The following is a 23,606-nucleotide window of genomic DNA, read 5'->3' as shown; positions in this document are numbered from 1 at the left end:
TGCAGGCTTCTCCTTCACATTGTTCCTTGAAATTATGGTTGAGCCCTCAAGGAGCTGTTCTGAGTCTTTATCTCTTTTTGTATTCCATATTGCCTGGTGACCTTATCAGTTTGTAAAGGTTCGGTTATCATTTTTCTGTAAATGACTCACAGTTCTATATATTCATTTCTTGTGTCTCTACTGATTACCTGTCTTTCATTATCAATTGCTTATTAGACATTTTAGTCTGGTTATGCCATAGTAGGGGCAGCTAGGAAGTGAAGTTGAGTGCCATGGCTGGAGTCAAGTGGATGCATCTTCCTCCGAGTTCAAATTTGACCTCAGATATTCACTAGCTGTATGATCGTGGACAAGTCACTTAACTCTGTTTGCCTCAAGTTTCTTGTCTGTAAAATAAGCAGAAGAAAGAAATAGCAAACTACTCTTGTTTCTTTGCCAAGAAAATCCCAAATGGAGTCACAGAGTCAGAAACAGCTGAACAAAAACATGCCATAGTCATTTCAGTTAAAGAGCTCTTTTTTTTTTTTTTCCTCTGCAGCAGACTCCTGTAAGTACTTTTTTTTTTTTTTTTTTTTTTTCCAATCTTTTAAGAGCAGCACTGTTTTTCAAGTCCACCTAGGTTTGTAACCCAGGAGTAATCTTAGACTCTTCATGGGGCCTCACCTCACATATCCATTCATTGGCCAAGCTTGGTGTTTTTGGCCTCCAAATCTCTTAGACTTGTCTTCTCTCCACTCTCACAATCACCTCTCTCCAGTGCAGTATCCCTAAACTGTTCTCCCTGCCTGCCTCAAGTCTGCACCTTCTTTCCAATCCTATGCACACTGAAAAAGTAATAGGAAAACAAAGAGACCATCTCACCCCTCTGCTTAGTAAGATCCAGTGGCTCCCTAGGAGTTCTAGGATCAAATACAAACTTCTTTATTAAGTATTTAGAGACTTTCACAGTGTGGCTTCAGTCTTATACATTTTTTGTTTCTATTTTGTATTTTTGCCTCATTTTCTTCTGGCTTTTGTTACTGTTATATGGAGCCATTAGTGACTTTTGTAGATTTATTTTTGTCTTGTTACTTAACTGGAGCTATTAGTTATTTAATAGTTTCTTTGTTATTCCTCAGGGATTTTCTAAGTAAAAGTTTTTCTACAACTAGGGATAATTTTCTCTTTTTTTTCTCCTTCTCCTTCCTAGTGATTCTTCAGTCCTTGAAATCTGGTTTCTGACTACCACATCAGTGAAACTGCTCTCCTCAGAGTATGAATGATTTCCTAATTTCCACACCTACTATGTGCCAGGAAAGTGGCACCTTAGTATCATGAGTGAACATAATGGAAAGCCTTCATTAATGATGTCATGTGCATAGTACTGTTCTGAGCATGGGGATACAGAAGAAAAAGCAATCAATGCCAGTATTGAGGAGCTTACCTTCTAATGTCAGAAATAATATAGCATCATATAGAAAGGTCTAATGGTCTTTAGTATACAATACCAAAGCTTGTGATTTTACCTCTTCTTTAAGGTTCCTTTCACGGATAGCCATATCTATTTCAGATGTTCAACTACTTGACAGTCTTAAGGACTCTTGGGGCTGTAGCACCTGACTCTTGATGGCCTTTGGTCAGTAACTGGAGATTGATAGGGTGGTGATTTGACTTATCTGGCACATAATATTTCAATTAAATAGATTTACTTGCCCTGTAGGTTGCAGTTGGTGCAGATAACTAGCCTCTTTGCTACATCGAGGTTGATTAACCTTTTTGATGATGTCTCCACAGGCAGTAATTGGAGGGGGAGGGAGGAGTTGTAAATGTAACAAATAGAGAGCTATCCTTGGGGCCAAAACACTTGGATTCAAATTCCATCTCTGACACATACTGTGTGATTTTGGGCTTATCCTTTTAGGGGCTCTCTACAGAAATAAAATTGCCAAAAAAACATATCCATGAGCACTGTGCTATTTGGTGAGCAAACAAACAAAAACATAGCCCCTGCCCTCAAGAAGCTTACATTCTATTAGAAGATATAGCATATTCAGACATAAATATAGGCTAAATGCAAAATAATTTTCTGTGGGGGCTTGTGTACTAAATATTGAGAAAGAATAGGGAGAGACCTCTAACAAGAAGTGGCACTAGAGCTGAGCCATGAAAGTCCCAGAGGCAGAAGTTAGGACAATGAGCACAAGAGACATGGGAAATGTGATGTCATAGAGATGGAGATCAGCAGATAAATCAGTTTGACTTTGAGATGGGGAAGAATGTGTAAATAAGCTCAGAAAAATAATCTGGAGCTATATTGTGATGAGTTTTTAAAATGCCAAAATGAGGAGTTTGTTTTCTGTCCTAGAAATATAAATATCTTGTGTAGTAGTGTGACATGGTTAAAGCTGTGCTTTAGGAATATCAATTTGGTGGCTTTGTGGAAAATGGATTAGAGAATAGAGATGGAATATAGGGAAATCAATTAAAAGATCATTATAATAATTCAAATGGGGTGATGCCAGATCCTAAATGGAGAGGGTAGCATTAGGAACACAAAAGAAGACATGAATACAAGTATTGTTATTGAGATAGAAGTCCTAAAATCAGGCATTTGGTTGATTTTGTGAGATAAGAGGAAGTGGAAGAGACCAGGATGAGTTCTTGGTTGTTACTTGATAGAATCTAGAATGTTAGGAGGGCCCATGGTTTTGTTTTTGTTTTTGTGTTTTTTGAATTTTTTTTGGGGGGGGGGGAGCGGAGGCAACTGGGGTTAAGTGACTTGCCCAGGGTTACACAGCCAGGAAGTGTTAAGTGTCTGAGATCATATTTGAACTCAGGTCCTCCTGACTTCAGGGCTGGTGCTCTGACCACTGCTCTACTTAGCGGCCCCAAGGCCTGGTTTTTGAGGGGGGAAAAAATGAATGTTGCTTTGAGCATATTGAAGTTGAGAGGTTTTTGACAGCTCAAACATGGATGTTTGAGAGACTAAATAGGGGTCAGAAGGTGTCTGGGTTGGAGTAAGGGAGACCTGGCTGCTAATTATAATTGTATGCCCCAAGTAACTTATTTAATCTCATTGTGCCTTAGTTTCTTCTTCCAGCTTTCAGCCTATAATTCCCTGATCTCTTGAATCCTTGAAAGTTGATACCCGCCTGAAGAAGGAGTGTAGAGGGAGAGGAGAAGGCTGAACATGACATTCGAAGATACACCCATAGTAAAAGGGTGGGATGTGGAAGAGGATCTACAGAACAATGAATGATTTGAGAGCATTGGTCGAATAGATGGGAAGAAAATTATAACAAAACATTTCACAAAAACTCCTAAGAGGAGAGCAGCCAGAAGGAAGGGTGGGCTACGGTATCAGATGATGAAAACTGAGAAAATTCCTGTGGATTCAACAATGAAGAAGACTTTGATGACCTCAAAGAGAACAGTTTCAGAGTTATGGGCAGTAGGGTCAAGTGAAAGTTATTTAAATGATCTCTTGTTTTCAGATTTGGAATGAAGGTAACTATCAGCAAGTTTTTCCTAAAAGGGATCCTCTTAAATAAAACTTAGCCTGATACTAAACAACCTGCTTTTGAAGATTTTAATCATTTACTGAAGGAGTTCCAAGCCATCATAGTGAATTCTTATAAATTAATGCAGAAAGAAAATGTTCAAGTCAGAGACTTTCAAGGGCAAAGGTAACAAATTTGGACCAGTAGAGGAATATCTTCTGGGATGAAAACAATCTACTAATCCCCATAGCTGTTGGTGGAGCCCTTTGCTGCACTGGTCCTTATTATCTTTATTGCTTATGAAGAAAAAGAAGTCTTTCTGAATATCAAACAACTTAATGATTGCAGTTATTTATCCACTACTATAGATCAGCAGTAGTTGCAAGAAGTCTATGATTCATTTTCCTGAGCTTAAATTGATAGTTAAAAGGAAACATACTTTTCTTGGAAACTCTTGTCTCTTTTCCTTTCCTTACCCCTCCCCCACAGTCTGCTTTATCAAATGTGAGGTCCATCTTGCACAAGAGTTATCTTCTAAAATGATGTGCTAATTTTACTAATTTGGTTAAATAAAGTGACTTTTAAGGCCTGGTATTCATTTATTTCATTTTTGCCTTCAGATTTTCTATGATATAAATTAGCAAATTATTGAAATTCAAATGACCACTGAGAATCAAAAACTAAACATTTAAAACATTTTAAGGTATGACAGAGGCAGGGTTCTAAAATTTTTAAGATTTAAAAACCAGAAAATTCCTGGCTTGTAGAGAAAATGAACAATGTAATATTCAGATCCTATAGAAATTCAGTTGAACAAAATACTGGTTTGGTGCTTTTAAATTTTCTGCCACTTAAAAAATTTGCTTGCTCTTTTTTTTTTTTTTTTTTTTAATAAAATGGGGATTTACATTTTTTTTGTAAAGTGAATTTCAGTCTTTGATCCTATTTTTTGCATATATCCACAATTTAGATTTCACTCAGCTAATTTATGTACTTTGTTGGGGTTATGTACTTTTAAGAATCAGTTTGTATGTAAAAACTTTCTGCAATGCTAATGAAATTGCTAGAGTTAGTTGATAAGAGGTCGAAAATTCTACTCACTTTGCATCAGTTCATGCAAGTTTCTCCAGACAGCTCTGAAATCATCCTCCTGATCTTTTCTCATAGAACAATAATGTTCTATTACATTGATATTCCATAATTTATTCAGCCATTGCCCAATTGATGGGCATCCACTCAGTTTCAAGTTCCTTGCTGCCACAAAACATTTTTGAACGTGTGGGTCCTTTTCCCTTTTTTAGGATCTCTTTAGGATACAGGCCCAGTATGTTGGATCAAAGATTATGAACAGCTTGATAGTCCTTTGGGCATAGTGTTACATTTGATGATAAATATGGTCACGGCCACGACAATTCCATTGTGACTAAAGTGAAATGAAGACACTAGGTTTCCATCTTGGGAAGCAAAGATATGTAATTTGAACTTTTTATTGCCTCCCAGCTCAGTATTCCTACATCTAGAATTGGCACCTGCTCTGCAGCATGCAGACCCCAAGCCTCCGTTTTTGCCACTGCCATGCTGCCCAAGTTTATCCCTAAAGAAATTAAAGTCATGTTTTTAAGGTATACTAGTGGTGAAGTTGATGCCACATCAGCTCTTGTCCCCCAAACTAATCCCTTGGACTTATTTCCTAAAAAGATAGGTGATGACATCCCCAAGGAAAAGACTAAGGATTACACTGAAACTTGACATTCAGAACAGACAAGTCCAGACTGAGATTGTGCCTTTTGTCTCAGCCTTGATAATCCTAAAGGAACTTCTTTGGGACATAAAGAAGCAAGAAAATATTAAACACAGTGGTAACATAAATCTTGATGAAATTATCAACATTGCTCAACAGATGAGGCGCTGATCTTTAGCAAGAGATCTCTCTGGAACCATTAAAAAGATACTTGGATGCAGACAATATTAGAAGGGAAGCAATTAACTGGGAAAACATTTTTATATTCAAAGGTTCTGATAAAGGTCTCATTTCTAAAATATATAGAAATTGACTCAAATTTATAAGAAATTAAGCCATTCTCCAATTATGAACAGACAATTTTCAGATGAAGAAATTGAAACTATTTCTAATTCTATTAAAAGGTGCTCCAAATCACTATTGATAAGAGATTTGCAAATTAAAACAATTTGAGACACCACTGCACACCTCTCTGATTGGCTAAAATGACAGGAAATGATAATGAATGTTGGAGGAGATGTGGGAAAACTGGGACACTGATACATTGTGGTGAAATTGTGAATACATCCAGCCATTCTGGAGAGCAGTTTGGAACTATGTTCAAAAAGTTATCAAACTGTACATACCTTTTGACCCAGCAGTGTTTCTATTCATCCCATAGAGATCTTAAAGGAGGGAAAGGGATCCATGTGTGTAAAAATGTTTGTGGCAGTCCTTTTTGTAGTGGCTAGAAACTGGAAACTGAATAGATGCCCATCAGTCGGAGAATGGCTGAATAAATTATGGTATATGAATGTTATGGAATATTATTCTGTAAGAAACGACCAACAGGATGATTTCAGAGAGAGCTGGAGAGACTTACATGAACTGATGCTAAGTGAAATGAGCAGAACCAGGAGATCATTGTATATGGCAACAAGAAGACTATTCCATGATCAATTCTGATGGACATGGCTCTCTTCAACAATGAGATGATTCAAACCAGTTCCAGTTCTTCTGTGATGAAGAGAGCTATATACAGCCAGAGAGAGGACTGTGGGAACTGAGTGTGGACCACAACATAGCATTTTGACTCCTTTCTGTTGTTGTTTATGTTTGCATTTTGTTTTCTTTCTCGGGTTTGTTTTTTTTTTTTTTTCTTCCTTCTTGATCCAATTTTTCTTGGGCTGCAAGATAACTGTATAAATATGTATACATATATTGGATTTAACATATATTTTAATATATTTAACATGTATTGGACTACTTGCCATCTAGGGGAAGGGGTAGGGGGAAGGTAGAGAAAATTTGGAACAGAAGGTTTTGCAAGGGTCAGTGTTTAAAAATTATCCATGCATATGTTTTGTAAATAAAAAGCTTTAATAAAATTTTAAAAAAAGATACTTGGAACAGTCTAATCTATGGGCTGCAGTATTGATGATAGACAATTTCATGATGTCATTGATGGTATCAATAGCAGTGCTGTGGAATAGCCAGTTAAAAGAGACTACAAAAGAGACTCTTAAAATAAATTAACATTTGACAACAACAGTAGCAAAAACCATGTAATTTGGATTTCTTAAGTAAAAAAATCAGGATTAAGTGTTCATTCCACTTTGGAAACCTAAATTTGCCTCTTTTTAACTTAAAACCTAGTTACACCATTTGGAGCCAAATAGAACAAAATTAATCCTTGCATTTGAGTAGTTTTTAAATACTTCATGTAACTATCATCCTTTTTTCTACCTCATTTTTTCTTCTTTGAATATGGAGACATTTCTGTCTCCAGTCCCTTAATTTTTTACATGTTCTCTAAAGATCACTAATACAAAAATCAAAATTGAAATTTATTTCAGTTTTTTACATTTATCTAGTATGTGTGTTTGTCTGTGCTGAGTGACTTTAACTCAGTTTTGGGCTACTGAGGGTTCTCTTACTATATTTTTTAAAAAATTTTTTTAATTTTGTTTTTTATTAATTTTTATAATTATAACATTTTCTTTGACAGTACATATGCATAGGTAATTTTTTTTTTTTTTTTAAACAACATTATCCCTTGTACTCCCTTTCTGTTCCAAGTTTTTCCCCTCCTTTCCTCCACCCCCTCCCCTAGATGGCAGGCATTCCCATACATATTAAATATCTTATAGTATATCCTAGGTACAATACATATGTGCAGAACCAAGTTTTGTTGTTGTTGTTGTTGCAAAGAAAGGATTGTATTCGAAAGGTAAAAATAATCTGGGAAGAGAAACAAAACAAAACAAAACAAAAAAACAATGCTCACAGTTTACACTCATTTCCCAGTGTTCCTTTTCTGGATGTAGCTGATTCTGTCCATCATTGATCAATTGGAATTGGATTAGCTCTTCTCTATGTTGAAGATATCCACTTCCATCAGAATACATCCTCATACAGTATCATTGTTGAAGTGTATAATGATCCCCTAGTTCTGCTCGTTTCACTCAGCATCAGTTGATGTAAGTCTCTCCAAGCTTCTCTTATTATATTTTTACCTAACATAAGTTTCAGGTTCCTATTAATCATTCTTACAACCCTTCCTAGTCAGAAGATTCCCTTTATTCAGTGGATCAATTCTCTCATTGGCCTATTCAATCTCTCCATCATTGTATCAGTCCTGTGCAGTTTTCCTTTTAACTAATTCATAAATCTTCACTAGAAAATTTGTCTAGTAATGTGGCGAAGGACAGTTTTCCTCCAACTCTCAATATATTGTTTTGCTTTGTTCTTGGTAATACCAGGGAATGTTCTGTCTTTGTATAACTTACTTTCACCATACAATTTCTTTCTTTGCCTCTGCTGGAACATATTTGGAAATTCTTTTTTATGGGAATTTTACTTTACATAAAGAAGCTTCCCTTTCTGTCTTCTACCCTTACTTGGTGTAAAAGCATATGAAGATTCAAATTTCATATTTCTTTATGTTAAATCTTGAATTTTTGCTGTGTTAATCATTCTTAGCTAAATATTTATAATTAGACAAAAGTTGCAAAGTATTTATAATTTTTTTCATGTAATTATTGTAGTTTCAAATTTTTTGTTCCAAAATATTTTATTGTGGCACCTTTTAGGTACAAATATGACAAACTTTTAATTGCTTTTCTTATAAGTTCTTGTACTTAATGTTTATTCTTACTCACATTTCTGCCTACATTTCCAGAATTTGGGGTATATAGTATGTCTTAGAACACAGTGGAGCAAATTGAGAATTATATGCATCTAATCCCAACACAGGTTTCTTGTGTTTGGTAAACAATGGAGCAAAAATATTTATTTTTACTTTTCTAATGAGTTAAATGTGCTCAAAAGTTGTATAAAATTTTCTTCTGACATTTATTTTATATAACATTCTTTTGTTCACAGCATAAACAAATGTAAAAATTATTATGAAGTACTGGGAGTCACAAAAGATGCTGGTGATGAAGATTTGAAGAAAGCTTACAGAAAGCTTGCTTTGAAGTTTCATCCAGATAAAAACCATGCACCTGGAGCAACAGATGCTTTTAAAAGTAAAGTAAACTTTTTAAAACATTGTACATAGTTTATAAGTTCAGTAACAGTAACTAAGTAAATTGGTTAGGCTAAAAACCTAAATATATTTTCTAGGCCAATAAAACCTACATAAATATTTAAGTGAATGATTATACATGAACTGTTGTCAGGCTGCTATCTGGTTCTGTGATGATAAAAAAGCAAGATAAGCAGTTTGATATATAAAAATATGCTTTATTAGCTATTTTGTTACTATGGTGTTGATTTACCTACTGAAATCAATTTGTCTGTTTCCTCCAGCTCATTCTTTTATTTGATATTTTAAATTTTTTTGTCTTAACCAAAGTTTTTTTCTCTTTCATTTTTATTGGCATATTTATTTTTCATTCAAGTTTCATGGTTTCCTTTTTCTTCCTCTTTTTTTTTTTTTTTTTTTGATATGTTTGTATTTCAACGCATAATAAATTAATGTGCCATAAGATTGCATTTACAGTTTCATACCTCTTAATACATTTTGGTTCTAGTAAGTTCCTCTTTACAAGAGCTTAGTTAGATTTATGATCATCATTCAGTAGGGACTGAGCAAGTTTTAAGCATTATTTGATACTTACTGTTACATTGTTGGTTTTTTGGAACTACACAAACCGACCTACATCACTGTAAATTATTCCAAAGAGATTGGGTGTTAGTCCTGGGGAATGACCACTATCTATATGTGCTTTTAAAAATGTTTCCAAAAAAGAGTTTTGTTTCTTGGAAGTTTTTGCTAAGAAAATACATTAAGGACATTTAGAGTTTATAAACATACATTGGTAATATTTGGCTTCTGAAGTGGCACTAGTGATATAAACATATTTCAGTGTCAGACATTTTGGCCAGGTTTCTTTTCCTTTAAGTTAAAGAAATCGATTTTATGTAGAAAAAAAAAAAATTTATTCAAAAATAACCAAATTTTAGTTGACAATTCAATTGGTTTATATTACCAGGCTACAAATAGTTATCTTGGGTCATAAAAAAATTAGAATTATAAAGCTGATCAGAGTAGCTTAATTCATAACAATTTAATTACTGATACTTTTTTGTTAATGAAATTTTCTTTAAAAAGTATGATTTCTGATTCAACATATAATTTTTTTAAATTATTACTTACTGAAGGCTACCCATTTCACATAAGAAAATTAATTTTTATTTTTCATAAATATAAAATGTTCATCAAATAAAAGCTAGTTCATAATAGTGCATCAAGTATAGCCTTGAAAAATTTATGATCTTTATTCTTTTTACTGTTTGAGAATTTCCCAAGTGTGAAAAGTTAAAAATTTCTGACAGCTGTGTTTTAAAAAATTGTTTGGAAACAAATCGTACTAGTAAGTTTGGGTTCTTTTAAGAAAAATTAATATTAAAATCACTATTTAAGGAAATAAGTTGCTTTTTACTTCAATTTTTTCAGTGAATATTAGCAAAACATTACCCAAATAAATAATGTAAATGCTTGTGTAACTATTGTAATTTGTCATCTAAAATTTTTAAAAAGTTTTAAATTTGTCTATTATAGACATAATTTTGTTCAGATTTATCTCCCTGAAAATCAGAACCCAAAGAAGTAATATGTCAAATCATAAGGGTTTTATGTTACCTATATAGTGTAATTTCTTTGTGATATTTAATGAAATCTATTAGCTTTCAAAGAATAGTATTTAATAGAATCATACAGGTAGATAAAACTCTAGAGATAATTTAATCCAAACTCCTCATTTGACAGATAAGGAAACTGAAATTAAACAAATCATCCCCAAAGTCACCAGCACTTAAGTCTTTTAACAACCAGGACAGGATTTCTTTAATTCCATAGTACTAAGGAGATATGGACAAAATAATTTCTCTAGGTTTCTTATAACTCTAATAGTGAATATAAATGTGCTTTGTTTTAGTTATATCTGTTCCTTAAAAGTTGTATAGAAATTAAATTTTTATAAGTCAGATTATTTAAAATCATGAGTTTTCCTTGTGCATTTAAAGGAATTAGATGGTGAATTCTTTTGTAAAGAAAATTATCACATACACACCCCATCCCCTCCCTAATTTTTTTCTTTTTGAAAATCCAGATTTTCTTATAATGGGTTTGCCTAAATCGAATTGCACCTATAAACAGGGATGTTGTTCTACACAAGACATTGGCAGCTTACGGCAGGTGACAGAGGAGATAATGGCATCTGGGGCAATTGTTGCCATCAGGGTCCTAGGCAGAATTACAAAGTAGGTGAAGTTTGTTTTCCCTGCCTTCCCATCTCCTTTTGTATAACCTTTTCTCACCATTTTCTCATATTCTCTGTTCTTCATTCTCCCTTCTTCAACTGCTTATATATAGAGTCTTCTCCTTGATCTCTTTATTTGTATTTCCACCTTTATATCCTATTTAGGCCTGCATCCCTCCAACTTCTCTGCTCTATAATTATTTTTCTCCTGCATATTCGAGCCTCCCCTCCCCCCCCCACCCTAAACAAATTGAAATTTCCTCAGAATAACCTCTCTCAGCTTTGTGTTGGGAGGAAGATCCTTGGATTATGTACTTGAAAGGATTTGCACTAAGGAATAAATGGGGAATAAATTTAATACTTAAAATATATTCTGAAATGTGTGGGTTTTTTTTTTTACACTTAAGATGAGTTTAGTAGATCAAATTAATGTCCATTTGGTGGAATTTGGAGGAATGATAGAATGGAGTATATTTCATCTAGGGGACTTCCTGAATCTCTGTCTTCTCCTGACCATATTGCTTCATTCACTTTGAGGCACAATGGTTAGTTGAAAGAGCTCTGGCTATAGAATCAGAGGATATGAGTTGAAATCATTATTCTAATATTTACTGTCTGCATGACTTCAGACAAGTAACTTCCTCCTAGACCTTTCTGTTGTCAGTTGAAAAATGAGAGAGTTGGATAAGAGATCTCTACAATCCTTTCTAGCTCTAAATCTCTTGTCATTTAAGGCTCTTCACAATTAAACCCAAATCAATGTCTGCAAATGTTAATATCATTTCATTCTGGTGGGTGTTTTTTTTTTTTCCTAAGAATGAAAAATTTTTTAACTCACTTTAATGCAGAAATAAAATATGAAAAGCAAGTATTTTGTAATAAGTAGTAGCCCTTGGAACTTGGAAGACCTGGTTTCATATACTACCTGCTAACTGTCATCCAGTTACCCTCTCACTAGGTGATTGGACAAATTTTAAATGGCAAAAATGGTACTAATCTGCTTTGAGAATGGGAGTTTCCTTATCAGTGAGTTCCCTCTTACTATGAAATCATAAGACTAGGCCAGATTTAAAAACAAAAAAAAAAAAAAAAAACAAAAAAAAAACACCACAGAACATTTCTCCATGTCTCTTTTTTCTGAATAATTTTTTTTATGTTATAAATAGAAAAAACTATGCACTCCATTCACAAATAAGGATTGAATCTTGCCACCCCTCTCCCCCCCCTTTTTTTAATTAAGGGGTTTGAAAAGGCAGTTATTACAGTGAAAAATACACTAGTTCTAGAACCAGACAATCTCGTTCCAAATTACACCTGGGATGTTTACTACATGTATGACACTAGTCAGGCCACTTACTTTTCTGGGCCTCAGTATTCTCTCTCATAAAATAAGAGTGGTGGATTAGATAGCCTTTGACATCCTTTCCAGCTCTACATATATGATTCTCTGGTGAATGCTTGCCCATGCCCAGTCTGAAAATAATCTTCCTTTGAATTGATCCCTTGCATGTTGTTCTGTACATAGTAACCATTCATTAGTTAGTGTTCAATAAATCTAAGATGCCAGTTTTAATTCCAATCATATCCTGATCTTCCTCCCAAGCCAAAGTCCCTCATTAAATTGCCTTCCCTTTTTGTTCACTTCCCACCTCTCATGACCCAACTCAGATTTTATTTCATTTATGAAGCTGTCTGATCAGTCAAGCTCAAATGTGTCTGTCTTCTTCATTTGACTTTTTCAAATACTTATTACCTTCAGTTGATACTTAGTTGTATACTGCTTTTTACCATTTCTTAAATGGTTGTCAAATATTTTTGTTATTTAACTTTTCATCTGTGTATGCCTTATCTCTCCAACTAGTGTACTGAAATTGCTATGCATAGAATAGACATTCAGATGTTTGTTGAATGAAACAATTTCTAACCTTTCTGTTCCTAGAATTGTAACCCAGAAATTCTTTCAAGATGAATCTTGACTAGAGAAGCTTTTCATTTTAAAGGCCTCTAACCATTTTTTGGTGTGCTTGAAAAATAGCTGGACTTGTTGAAAGTACAAAAATAGAATTAAGTATATGCCATAGATTAACTTATTGATCATTTAATATAGCAGTAAACTAGAGCAGAATCTTGTTTGTGAGTGCTCTAACATCTGAATGTTTTTTAGTGAGCGTATCATTTAGTACAGAAGATTTATTTGAAGTTTAATTCAATTTAGTAAGTTTTTGAATGCCCATGTGCTTAGTGTTTAGGGGAAGAAAACAAAAGGAATGGGAGAATTGTCCCTGTTCTCTAAGGAACTTTTTAGTTTACTTGGGAGAGTAGATTTATATAAAACTGTGAGAGAACAACAGAAAGAAAGAAATTTGCTAAAATGTGTACCACAGAGAAGCCAAGTGGGAAATTAAGAAGAGGAAATCATTATGGTTCATAGTTCTCAAGGAAGATTTCATAGAATTTAGTAAAATTTCACTGTCTTGAAAAATAGCTTGGTGGAGAAGAATCAAAGAAAGTATGTAATTAGGGGATGATATATCACATGAGAAAAGACTTGGAGAGAGTACTCCAATCTGATTGAACAAGTAAGATGAGGCAATGTCAAAAAGGACTTTAAATGAAACTAGTGAAGCATGGATTAGTTTTAGTAGTTGTAGGAAGCAATAAGTTCTTGAATAGGGGGATAATTTGAAATTTGTAAACAGTACTGCCAGTCAGATGAATTTTCTAAGAAACACATACTTTTTGTGTGATGGTAATATTCCAGGTATTTTATAAAATACCATAATAAATATTTCAAGAACAAGCATTTGTTTTTTAAAAATATTTTAAGTGCAAATTCTAGTAAGATTGAGGCCATTTCTATCTCTATCAGCAATTAAAGAAGAAAGCAGCACTATGGAGTTACAGAGCAATAATTTCAATGTATAAGAATCAAGTCAAATTAAAATCTTAATGTGGGGCTTTGTTTTATCCTAAAATTAATATAATGTCTTCATGAGAGATTTGGCAGTAAATTTCAGTCCTTAGATAAAATAGCATTGATAGAAATTAATAGGTAGTCCAGAACAAACCAAAAGTTTTTGTGAGTTAACTGTTTGGAGTTAAGACTACTTTATTATGTAGTGTTGCTTAATAGTGGAATGATGGTTAGTTTCCCAAGTCAATCCACAAAAGCCTATTTGACTCATTGTATCCAAAGTGAAAGATTTTTTTCCCCCGTGGGAAAATGCATGTAAGCCAGAACTTGCTTTGCTACCAAACATTTTTCTAAATTGTAAAGCAGAAAAACTCCTTTGGCCAAGAAATATTAGGTCAGTTATTTTACCTTTTATTCGGAATTGAGGGGAGTTTGGAGGCAAAGGCAGGTATGGCTTTTCATCATTACCCATTAGAGAGAGCCTATATTTCACAAAAATATTTAAAATGCCAGTTTAATGTTTAAAGATATAACTCCTCCTTTCATCTGAAAAACAGTGCTACATAGAATATGCACACTAATTGATCCTGAAGTTTTTGTTGTAATTTCTCTTCCCATTCATCTTTACAAATATTAAATGAGATAGAACATTACCCACTAAAATTAAGCTGAAACTAAACTGAGATTAAAATTGAACTTCCTTTTAAAAATATACCATTAACAGCACAGACTGCCCAGAGTGAGAAGTACTTTGGAAACCTTAAGTTAAGCATTACATAAATTGTTAGTTGTATTAAAAATACAATTAGTACTGCATCCTGTTTCAATGAAGAAATGAAATCAGGGTTTAAAACCTTAATACCACCTTTGAAATCCCAGGGAAATGAGTCTTTCTGAATAGCTGAAAAATCCTAACACTTTTAATCATTCATGATAAAAATATTTCTAAAATAATTTACATACTTCCTACTCTTTCTGGAGGACATATTGAATATGGTACAGCCTTTTTTTGTTGATTCAGGATCATCAGTTGATAAATCATGATAGGTATGGCACTATCTCTTAAATGTTCAGAGTTCTCCTTTTTGAAATCTTAAATCTGTTTAATCTCACTATTGTGATATTCCTTTGCTATTCATTATCATTTCTTCTTGTTTGCTATGCCTATATAGCAGGACTACAAGTCCTTTTAATTTCTTGGTGTTCCTAGAATGCCATATAACACAATCCTTAGAATTGCATTTAAATAAGACCTTTCATTACGGCAGAGGGGCTCATTTCATTGTGAGTCAAGTGTATGTATTTTTGTGCATGAATTTTACATCTACCAAATGACTGCTCAGAGGTATTTTTTCCCTTTGCTATTTCTCATGTTCAAGATAAGATGGATTTTGGAAAGTGAGTTCTAGATAAAGTGAGATTATATATGTTAATAATTTTTTTTTAAAAAGTGTCAATTGTATAATATATAGAGTACAGAACTTGGAGTGAAATCTTGCCTAAGACACTTTTCTACTTGTATAATCCTGGGAAAGTTACTTAACTTTCTCATCCTGTTTCCACATCTCTAGAATGAGGGATACTGTTAGCATTCCCTCCTGCAGGATTGTTGTGAGGATCCAATAAGATAATATATTTAAAGCTCTTTAATATTAAATTGCTGTATATATTTTTTTAAAAATCAAAACAAACTTTCCAGATGTTTTTAAATTCTGACACTAAGATTTAAAACAAAATAAATATATATTGGGGACAGCTAAATAACACAGTAGATAGAGTACAGATGAAATGAAGAAGCCCTGAGTTCAAATCCAGCCTCAGACACTGTAACTGTAGGCAGATCACTTCATCCTGTTTACCTTTATCCACTGGAGAAAGGAATAACAATCCATTCCCAGAAAACCCCATCAGTAGTGTGGTCCATGGGAGGTCACAAAAAAGGCAGCTATGACTCAACAGCAACAAAATTATTTTAGAGAATATGCCCACTTCAGGATATCTTAGTGAATCTGATAAAGCCTAGTTAATGCTCAGCATTTTTTTCCTGTTCCCATTTCCATGGCAGGCAAATTCTCTAACCTAAACCTTTATTCTCAACCTACTCTTTATTCCTTTGGAAGATTAAGGGAGAAATAATAGTAGTTGACACTGAGTCATGCATCCTGAAGAGTGATAGAGCCTCTACAATTGCCTATTTTCCTAATTGGATAACTCAGCCTTAAGAAGATGAACTTTATGAATCCAGTTAAAACCATGTTCTCCAACAGTGTAATCACAAAGCTGGGGGATAGAACTCACAATTTTAATTGTGACTTTATTTCAGAATAATTCTGTAGTCATTTATTTGCAGATGGGAACATTGTAGAGATAAAGTTTTAAAATTGAACAGTTTGCAAAATTGAGTTTGTTGAAGCAAATTACTTTAATTGTTCACTTAAAGAATTTTCTTGCTTAAGATTTTGTCTTGTTAAGTGCTGCTTACACATCAGAGAAGGGTAGCATTTAAAGTCTGAAGCAAACTAATTTCAATTCCCAGTGATAGCAGTAGTGTTTAAATATGAAAATAAATGTAATGATAGTAGGGTTGGACTTAGTTAAATCCATTCCCCAAAAGTAGCTTTTAGTGTGGAAGGCTAGGAGGGGGTGGAGTGTGGTCTAGGACCCATTACTACCTGGTGTTACTTCTGGAAAGCACTTAGCTTCTTCAGGATTTAAAGAAAAAACTTATACATGGTCATAGATTTGTCAAGGTATCATATGGATGGTTCAAACAGACTTTATAGCTTACTGTATTTTCCTTATATTTGTTAGACATTCACTTTTTATTCTTTCTGTTGTTCTTTAATATTCTCTTAGTGCTTCTATAATTTTTTTTCTGCTTTCTGTTAGCATCAAGACACCAAATTATGTTGTCACATACTTAAAACTTTTGTACCCACTACCTTAGGTTAACATTTTTCAAACATATTTAACCATAGAAGATTTTGGCATTTGAAACATATTGATGCAACCCATAACTTCTAAATAGAAGGTTTGGGATACCATTTGTGGGAAAATAGAATTAAGTCTATAAAAATTGCCACATATATTATTTTGATAAAATAATTCCATATTTTATTGCTTAACAGGAAGATCATTAGCATTAGTGTTCAGGTATAGGAATAACAGTTTTACAAAGCATTGTTTGTAAGATATTGTCTTAGGCTTTAACATAATGGCATTGTCCTGTAGCTCTCAGCATTACAGTCAGATCCTTACAAAATATGTATGAAAAATTTTATAAAACTTTTTTTTTTCTGAATTTCCACTTGGTGGGTTCATTTATTTTGTATTTTATTTTATTAGTGGTTTTTTTTTTTTTTTTTTTACACACTACTGTTACTTGCTGATCTTATCCCACCCTTTATTCCCCAAAGACCTTCTTATAACAAAACAAAACAAAAAAGTCAAATAAAGCAAAATTAAAAATATACAACTGTATTTGTACTTCTTTGTTGAAAGGAAGTTTGTGTCATCATCAAGTCTCTGTAACTAAGATTTGACATGTATAATTTAAATTCTGATGTTTTAGGTGCTGTGTGCATTTACATTATATTATAGTCATTTTATATTTTATTCCATTTGTTTTGCTTTCTTTACCTCACTTCAGGTCTTCCTAGATTTCTCTGACTTCCTTATTCATCATTTCTTAGAGAATGACATGTTCTGATTTATGTTTCACTTGTATCTCCCAGTTTTATCCAGCCATTTTTAACAAGTGATGTTTACTTAATTTACAATGGGATGCTTATTTTAAGCAATAATCAACAAAATAATTTCAGTACTAAAAGAGAATTTGGATAACTCAATGAGATTTATTAAGAGGAAGAATGGACATTTCTTTCTTTCCTGATTGAAAACTTATCACCCATGTGATGCTACTTAACCCTCCTGGGCCTTAATTTTCCAATTTGTAAAATAAAAGGGAAAGACCTAATTCTAAAAATTTTGTGATTATTCATTTATTAGTTTACCGACACATTAAATCAGGTTATATTATATTCTATTTTGAACAGACTTTCTAGCTGAATAGAAAATTCTACTAACAGATTCTATTAATTTTAGATCTTGAAAGCAATATATTTATTTAGAAGTATGTTTCTGAATAATGTATGTCTAAGGAAATGGCTCATTCATTAAAAACAAGAATTTATTGAGTTTTCCTGTATGTCTAACCACTGTAGAAGATACAGATTAACTTTTACATCCACAAGAAGTAGCATTTACTTATTGGTATTAAAAAAGCATAAACTTTAGTTAGGAAAATTAGGCATATTACATACTTAGGTAGAGTCATGGTCTTATTAATTTGGATGCTGCCCCTAATGGTGGAGAGTATAATCTATCCATACTTTTTTATTCTTTTGTGCTCTCTGTCCTGTCTTCCCACAGTTCATTTGTTGAGAATCTACCTAATGTTCTGGAAAGCTTCCTTTAACATTATGAAATGCTTAAAGAATAGTCATTTACTGTTATGCAATAGATACCACAATTGGGGTATAAACAGGACTAGCCTTTAAACTTGGTGTGTTTCTGCTTGAAAATATAGGTTGCTGCAAGATGGAATTATAACCATATATATATTTTGGTAATTTTTTCCTGACATTGATGAAAAGTAGTGGATAAATATTTAAGTCAGTGGAAAAGTAGAACAGATTCTTTAGGCATCATTAATTGAGCAGGGATGTATTATAGGAAACTTCAGAAAGTTGAGATAACATATTTAGCTAGAAAAGAACTACTTTTCAAGTTGAAAGAAAATCATATTCATTCAGACTAAGAAAAGGATCTTAGAACAGAGGAGTTTTTTGAGCTAAGCCTTGATGATTCAAGTCATAAAGGAAGAAGGGCTAGTGTGGGTAGGAAAGTAACACAGGCTAGGTTAATAATGAAAGTCAGTATTTCATGTTTAGAGAAGCTGAAATAGCAAATTAATGTTGTGAAATACCTCAAGATTATTACCTATATAATTGTAGAAAAAATGTAATTTTGTCTTTGAAGGATAATCATTTTTACTGTCTTTTTGATCACTAGTAATTTTTTATTTAAATTAGATATATGTAGCTTAATGTATGTTATGTGATTTGCTTTTATTCATTAAATATTTCAGAGATTGGAAATGCCTATGCTGTTTTAAGCAATCCTGAAAAAAGAAAGCAATATGACCTCACAGGGAATGAAGACCAAGCATGTAATCACCAAAACAATGGTAGATTTAATTTCCATAGAGGCTGTGAAGCTGATATAACTCCAGAAGATTTGTTTAATATATTCTTTGGTGGTGGATTTCCATCAGGTAATGTAATAGTCATTCATATACAGTATTTATTGACGTTTGAGGTTTTCAGTTAAGTCTTTTGACTGGTTTGTCTTATCACTCTCAAATTTGTTAAAAAATGTCAGAGTTGTGAGTTAGTCCAAGAGATGATTTCTTTCTCTTGTCAAGAGCAGCGAATCATGACTCTTGTCTGCAAGAAAAGCTATATGAAAGGTAATGACTTAAGTAATATCTTAAGGATATATATGGTTGGATCTCTGAGGACTAGTAGGTAAGATCTAGAAAAGAGCTTTGCAGACCTTTTAAGCTTTGTACAAATGTGAACTACTGTTACAGCTAGATGTATGCCTTGGATATAGGCTTTGACTGTACAGAAATTATTTCATTTGTACAGCTTTCCTAGTCATAAGCAAAAACATCATTAATGGTAATTTGTTAGTGAAAAGTTAGGACCATGTATTTATCTAAACACAGTTTTATTTCATTCAAATATATAGAGTAACTGAAATGAAGCTATTAAATTGATGCCTAATAGAAGTAACAAGCAACAATAAGATATATATAATTAACATATGGCAAGGCTTTGTGGTTTAGTAGATAAGAAAACTAGCCTCCAAGTCAGGAAAGCTTACCTGGTTTCCAGTTCTCTCTCTTGACACACCTGGCATGAATGACCCAAGGCAAGTTGCTGAATCTGGCAGTGCCCCAAACAGCTTTTGTAGACTAGAGGATGCAGAACTGCTGAACCACATTGGGGAAGGAAGCTTCCTTACTGAAACTTTGCCTTTGTGAGTGAATTCAAGGGGGGGGGGGGGGGAGGGTGTGTCTTCACTAATTGGACAGCCTTGCCAATTAATTAATGGCATTGCCAATAATTAATCTAATAGATAAGATCTAAAAAATCTTGTCTGTTCATCAAAAAGATTAACAAGTATTTATTAAATGTTTGCTATATGCAAAAAACTGTACTAGATATTGGACACACACACAGGCCTTACTATGAACTTAGGTTCTAATGAGGAAGGAGGATAGACATACAAATAAATAAGAAACAAAATAGAATGAGAAGTGTATACAGATAAGATCCAAATTACAGTGAAAAAAATTGAGAGTGAAAAAGAATAAGTGTACCTTGGCAAGTTATTTAAGGTTTCATGAAGAAATTGACTTCTCCAGTTGTGAGGAACAAAGACAGAGGAAAAGAAAAAAGTGATAATGAGTAATGGAGTGTAGTCTAGGTTAGCTGCAATATAGGTTGGAAAAATAGGTTGGAGCTGGATTTTGTAAAACATTAAATATCTAAGTCAGTCCTTTAATACCTTATACCAAACAGTAGAAAGCAGTTGCGGTTTTTTGAGGAGAGAAGTGAAAGAACATTGTAATGTTTTAGCAAGATGACAAGCTTTGGTGTAGAGGATGTGATACTCAAGGAGGAAGATCAGTTAAAAGGTTAATTTATTGCAGCAGCCTGGATAAGCAAAGATGAAGGACTTAAATCAAGTGATTGAGTAATTAGAATCAAAAGATATTTCAGGAGTAGTTTGAACTATTTTAAAATGGGTAGATTCCCGATTAATGAGATAAAAGCTCTTCATCTCCTGTCCTTTTTTTTAAATGAATATTGATAATGATTTTGGTTAGGTATATAACTTTAAAAAAATATAAACTTTATTTTTTACCTTTAAACCAAAGATACTATATAAATGCAAAATAATAACTAAATTTGTTATTTAAATTGTAAAGTTACCAAAATAATGTTTCTTGAATTAAGTCATTTTAGTTTGTTATTGAGTAATAGGAAAAATTAATAGTATCATTAATAAGGAGGATAATTACCTTTTGGGCCAAAGATAATGAATTTCGTTTGGGGAAAAAATAGATATCATAGTGAAGCATTAATTTTTTATGAAAGGACAATCATGGGAGTGAGATCTAGAAGTGTCTACAGGTCTTTATCAAATCCTTATACAAGATGGTAAGCTTGGAAACTTGAATAACTGAAGATGTAGGTGTCATTCAGTTGGTAATCTTTATGATAATGACTTAGAAATTTTCTTTCTATAGCTGATACAAATTTCAGTTCTGCTAGCCATAGAACATAGTTTAACAATCTTATCCATAGAGTAACCATTTTTCTTTGGTACACAGTCTGAAATAATACATTGCAATTCATTTTGTAATGTAGCTATCTTAAATGTTACTGCTAAATATCATATATTTATTATTTCTATCACACCTAAAATCCAAATTATTTAAATTTAAAAGTACCATAAAACTTTTTAAAGAATCTTTATAATCAATAGATGTGGTTGCTTTAAAAAAAAAGAAAAAAAAACTTGCATGTTTGATCTGCAGATAATTATAAACAATAATAATCCTGAGTTTTGGTTTGATTTTCTTTTTCTAAGTTTTTTGGTCACAACTGCTATTTTTGGCTTAATTTTGATTTTAACTCTTCAGGTAGTGTACATTCATTTTCTAATGGACGGGCTGGATATAGTCATCACCACCAACATCGGCATAGTGGACATGAGAGAGAAGAAGAAAGAGGCGATGTATGTTTGGGATATACTTGCTTGTATTTGCCTTGTTTCCAGAAATTTAACTTTTAAGTGGTATGATTTGTAAAGAGGGCTATATAAAAATAAATTTATAAGCAAAATTTATAATGAAATTGTTTAGAGTATCCACAAATAAGAAAGCATATCTCTATTTACATCTGATTATTTCTCCCTCCACCATCAAAGGATTTTTCTACTCCTTATTTTAAAAGGACAGTCTAACATATTGTCTTCTTTCCCTCCAATCCTTTCCCATAGTCCTGTCCTAAGTAGTATGGAACACCTTTTAAAGCCATTTAGTATTTAACTTTACTTCAAAATAGTGTGAGGAAATCTTGGGAGTACAAAGTTTCTATTTTATAAAATAATAAAGTTAATTTACAAGTATAAAACTGAATCGTTTATTAAAATGTAATATAACATGAATGGTCTTGCTTTTACAGGTTCAACCTATTTCCAGAGTTGTGCAGCTATTTTAAATCCTGTCCTTGGGGAAAACTCATTCTTTCCTTGCTTTAGACTTCAGACCTAGCTCCTCAGTTTTGGGTCAGGGCTTCCTCTATAATACCTGAATCTTGATTTTGGATTCTATCCAGCACTTAACAAGTGTCTCCTTAGGGCTTTTCTGTGGGGGAAAGACCCTCCTGACATTGCTCTTTACTAGGAAGCTTTTTTCCTTAACTGCTCTGTCTGGATAGTTGCCACTTTTTTTTTTTTAAATAACATTTAACATAAATTGAATCATTCTTCCCCCCCCCCCCCAATTCTTTCTCTTAAAAAGTTCTTCATTTCATTTTTACTTTAGTCCATCCATGGGTAGGTTCTCTGGTCAAATACATAAGAATTTATATCATATTTAGATACTTATCACCTACTCCCTGGCTTATGGATAAAACCTTCATTTAGATATTTTCAAATATCAATTTAAAACATGCCTAGGTAACCTTTTTTTTTTTTTTTCTGTGATGGAAATAAGGAATCTAGGTTGCAAGTATTTTATCACAGTATTTGCTAGTCTTCCATAGCAGCAAATTATATAAATATCTGTTTCCTGAATACCATCTCTTCATTTTTTATGTATTTCAATTTTTTTTTTCATTGAACCGAATCTAGTTTGTGCCACTTTAGAATTATGCAATTATCTAAAATCTTTGTTGCAATCATTTACTAGAATTTTAGCCCAGGAAAGCCCTAACAAATAGGTATTCAGACTACCACCTTTTCCTCAAATATTTGTTACTTATCTTTTCCTGGAAGACAAAATTTCACTGACTAGAAAGTTATTTAATATAATATATTTAGTAAGAGTAGTAATTATAAATTTATATTTTCCTAGAATTTGAGACTGATTTTCCATACACATGCACATATGACCTCAGGTCATAATAGTACCTGATCTTCCTTATACTTACCTCCACGGTTCCCAGATATCCTGGGACACAATACCTCCAATCTTTTCTTAGAGATTTTTTGAGGCTCCTGGAACATATCACCATCAGGTGTTTCCCTCAGTTGGTTGATTTCTGGCTGGCTGACCCCAAGCCAAGTAACACTTTCTACAATGAGTCTAGTCTATCACTCTCGTTACTTTGTATCAAGTTTCTTTTTATAGTATGTGTACCTGTTTATGTATTAATTGTCTCTCCCATTAGCATGTAAACTTATTTCAGAGTTCAGGACAGGGATAGAATTTTCTTTTTATCCCTAGATGAGCCTAAGGAGTAGGGGGTGGGGGGAGGAGAGAGAGAGAGAGAGAGGGAGGGAGGGAGGGAGGGAGGGAGGGGGAGAGAGAGAGAGAGAGAGAGAGAGAGAGAGAGAGAGAGAGAGAGAGAGAGAGAGAGAGAGAG

General features: G+C 33.2%; 1 protein-coding gene across 3 annotated transcripts in view; it reads left to right on the top strand.

Annotated features, from left to right (window-relative positions):
• The window catches only part of DNAJB14 (DnaJ heat shock protein family (Hsp40) member B14), a 67,375-nt gene that overhangs the window by 37,156 nt on the left and 6,613 nt on the right, over positions 1-23,606 (top strand). For all 3 annotated transcript variants that reach the window (XM_074276637.1, XM_074276639.1, XM_074276638.1), the window contains 3 exons: positions 8,584-8,729; positions 19,031-19,216; positions 21,659-21,753. In XM_074276637.1, the coding sequence (XP_074132738.1) occupies positions 8,584-8,729; positions 19,031-19,216; positions 21,659-21,753 (427 nt within the window). The remainder of the gene's footprint in view (positions 1-8,583; positions 8,730-19,030; positions 19,217-21,658; positions 21,754-23,606) is intronic.

Source organism: Sminthopsis crassicaudata, chromosome 6 (genome assembly GCF_048593235.1).
Source record: "Sminthopsis crassicaudata isolate SCR6 chromosome 6, ASM4859323v1, whole genome shotgun sequence".
Lineage (NCBI taxonomy): Eukaryota > Metazoa > Chordata > Mammalia > Dasyuromorphia > Dasyuridae > Sminthopsis > Sminthopsis crassicaudata.
Note: the sequence above shows the minus strand (reverse complement) of the source record. Positions and strands in the feature narration are given on the sequence as shown.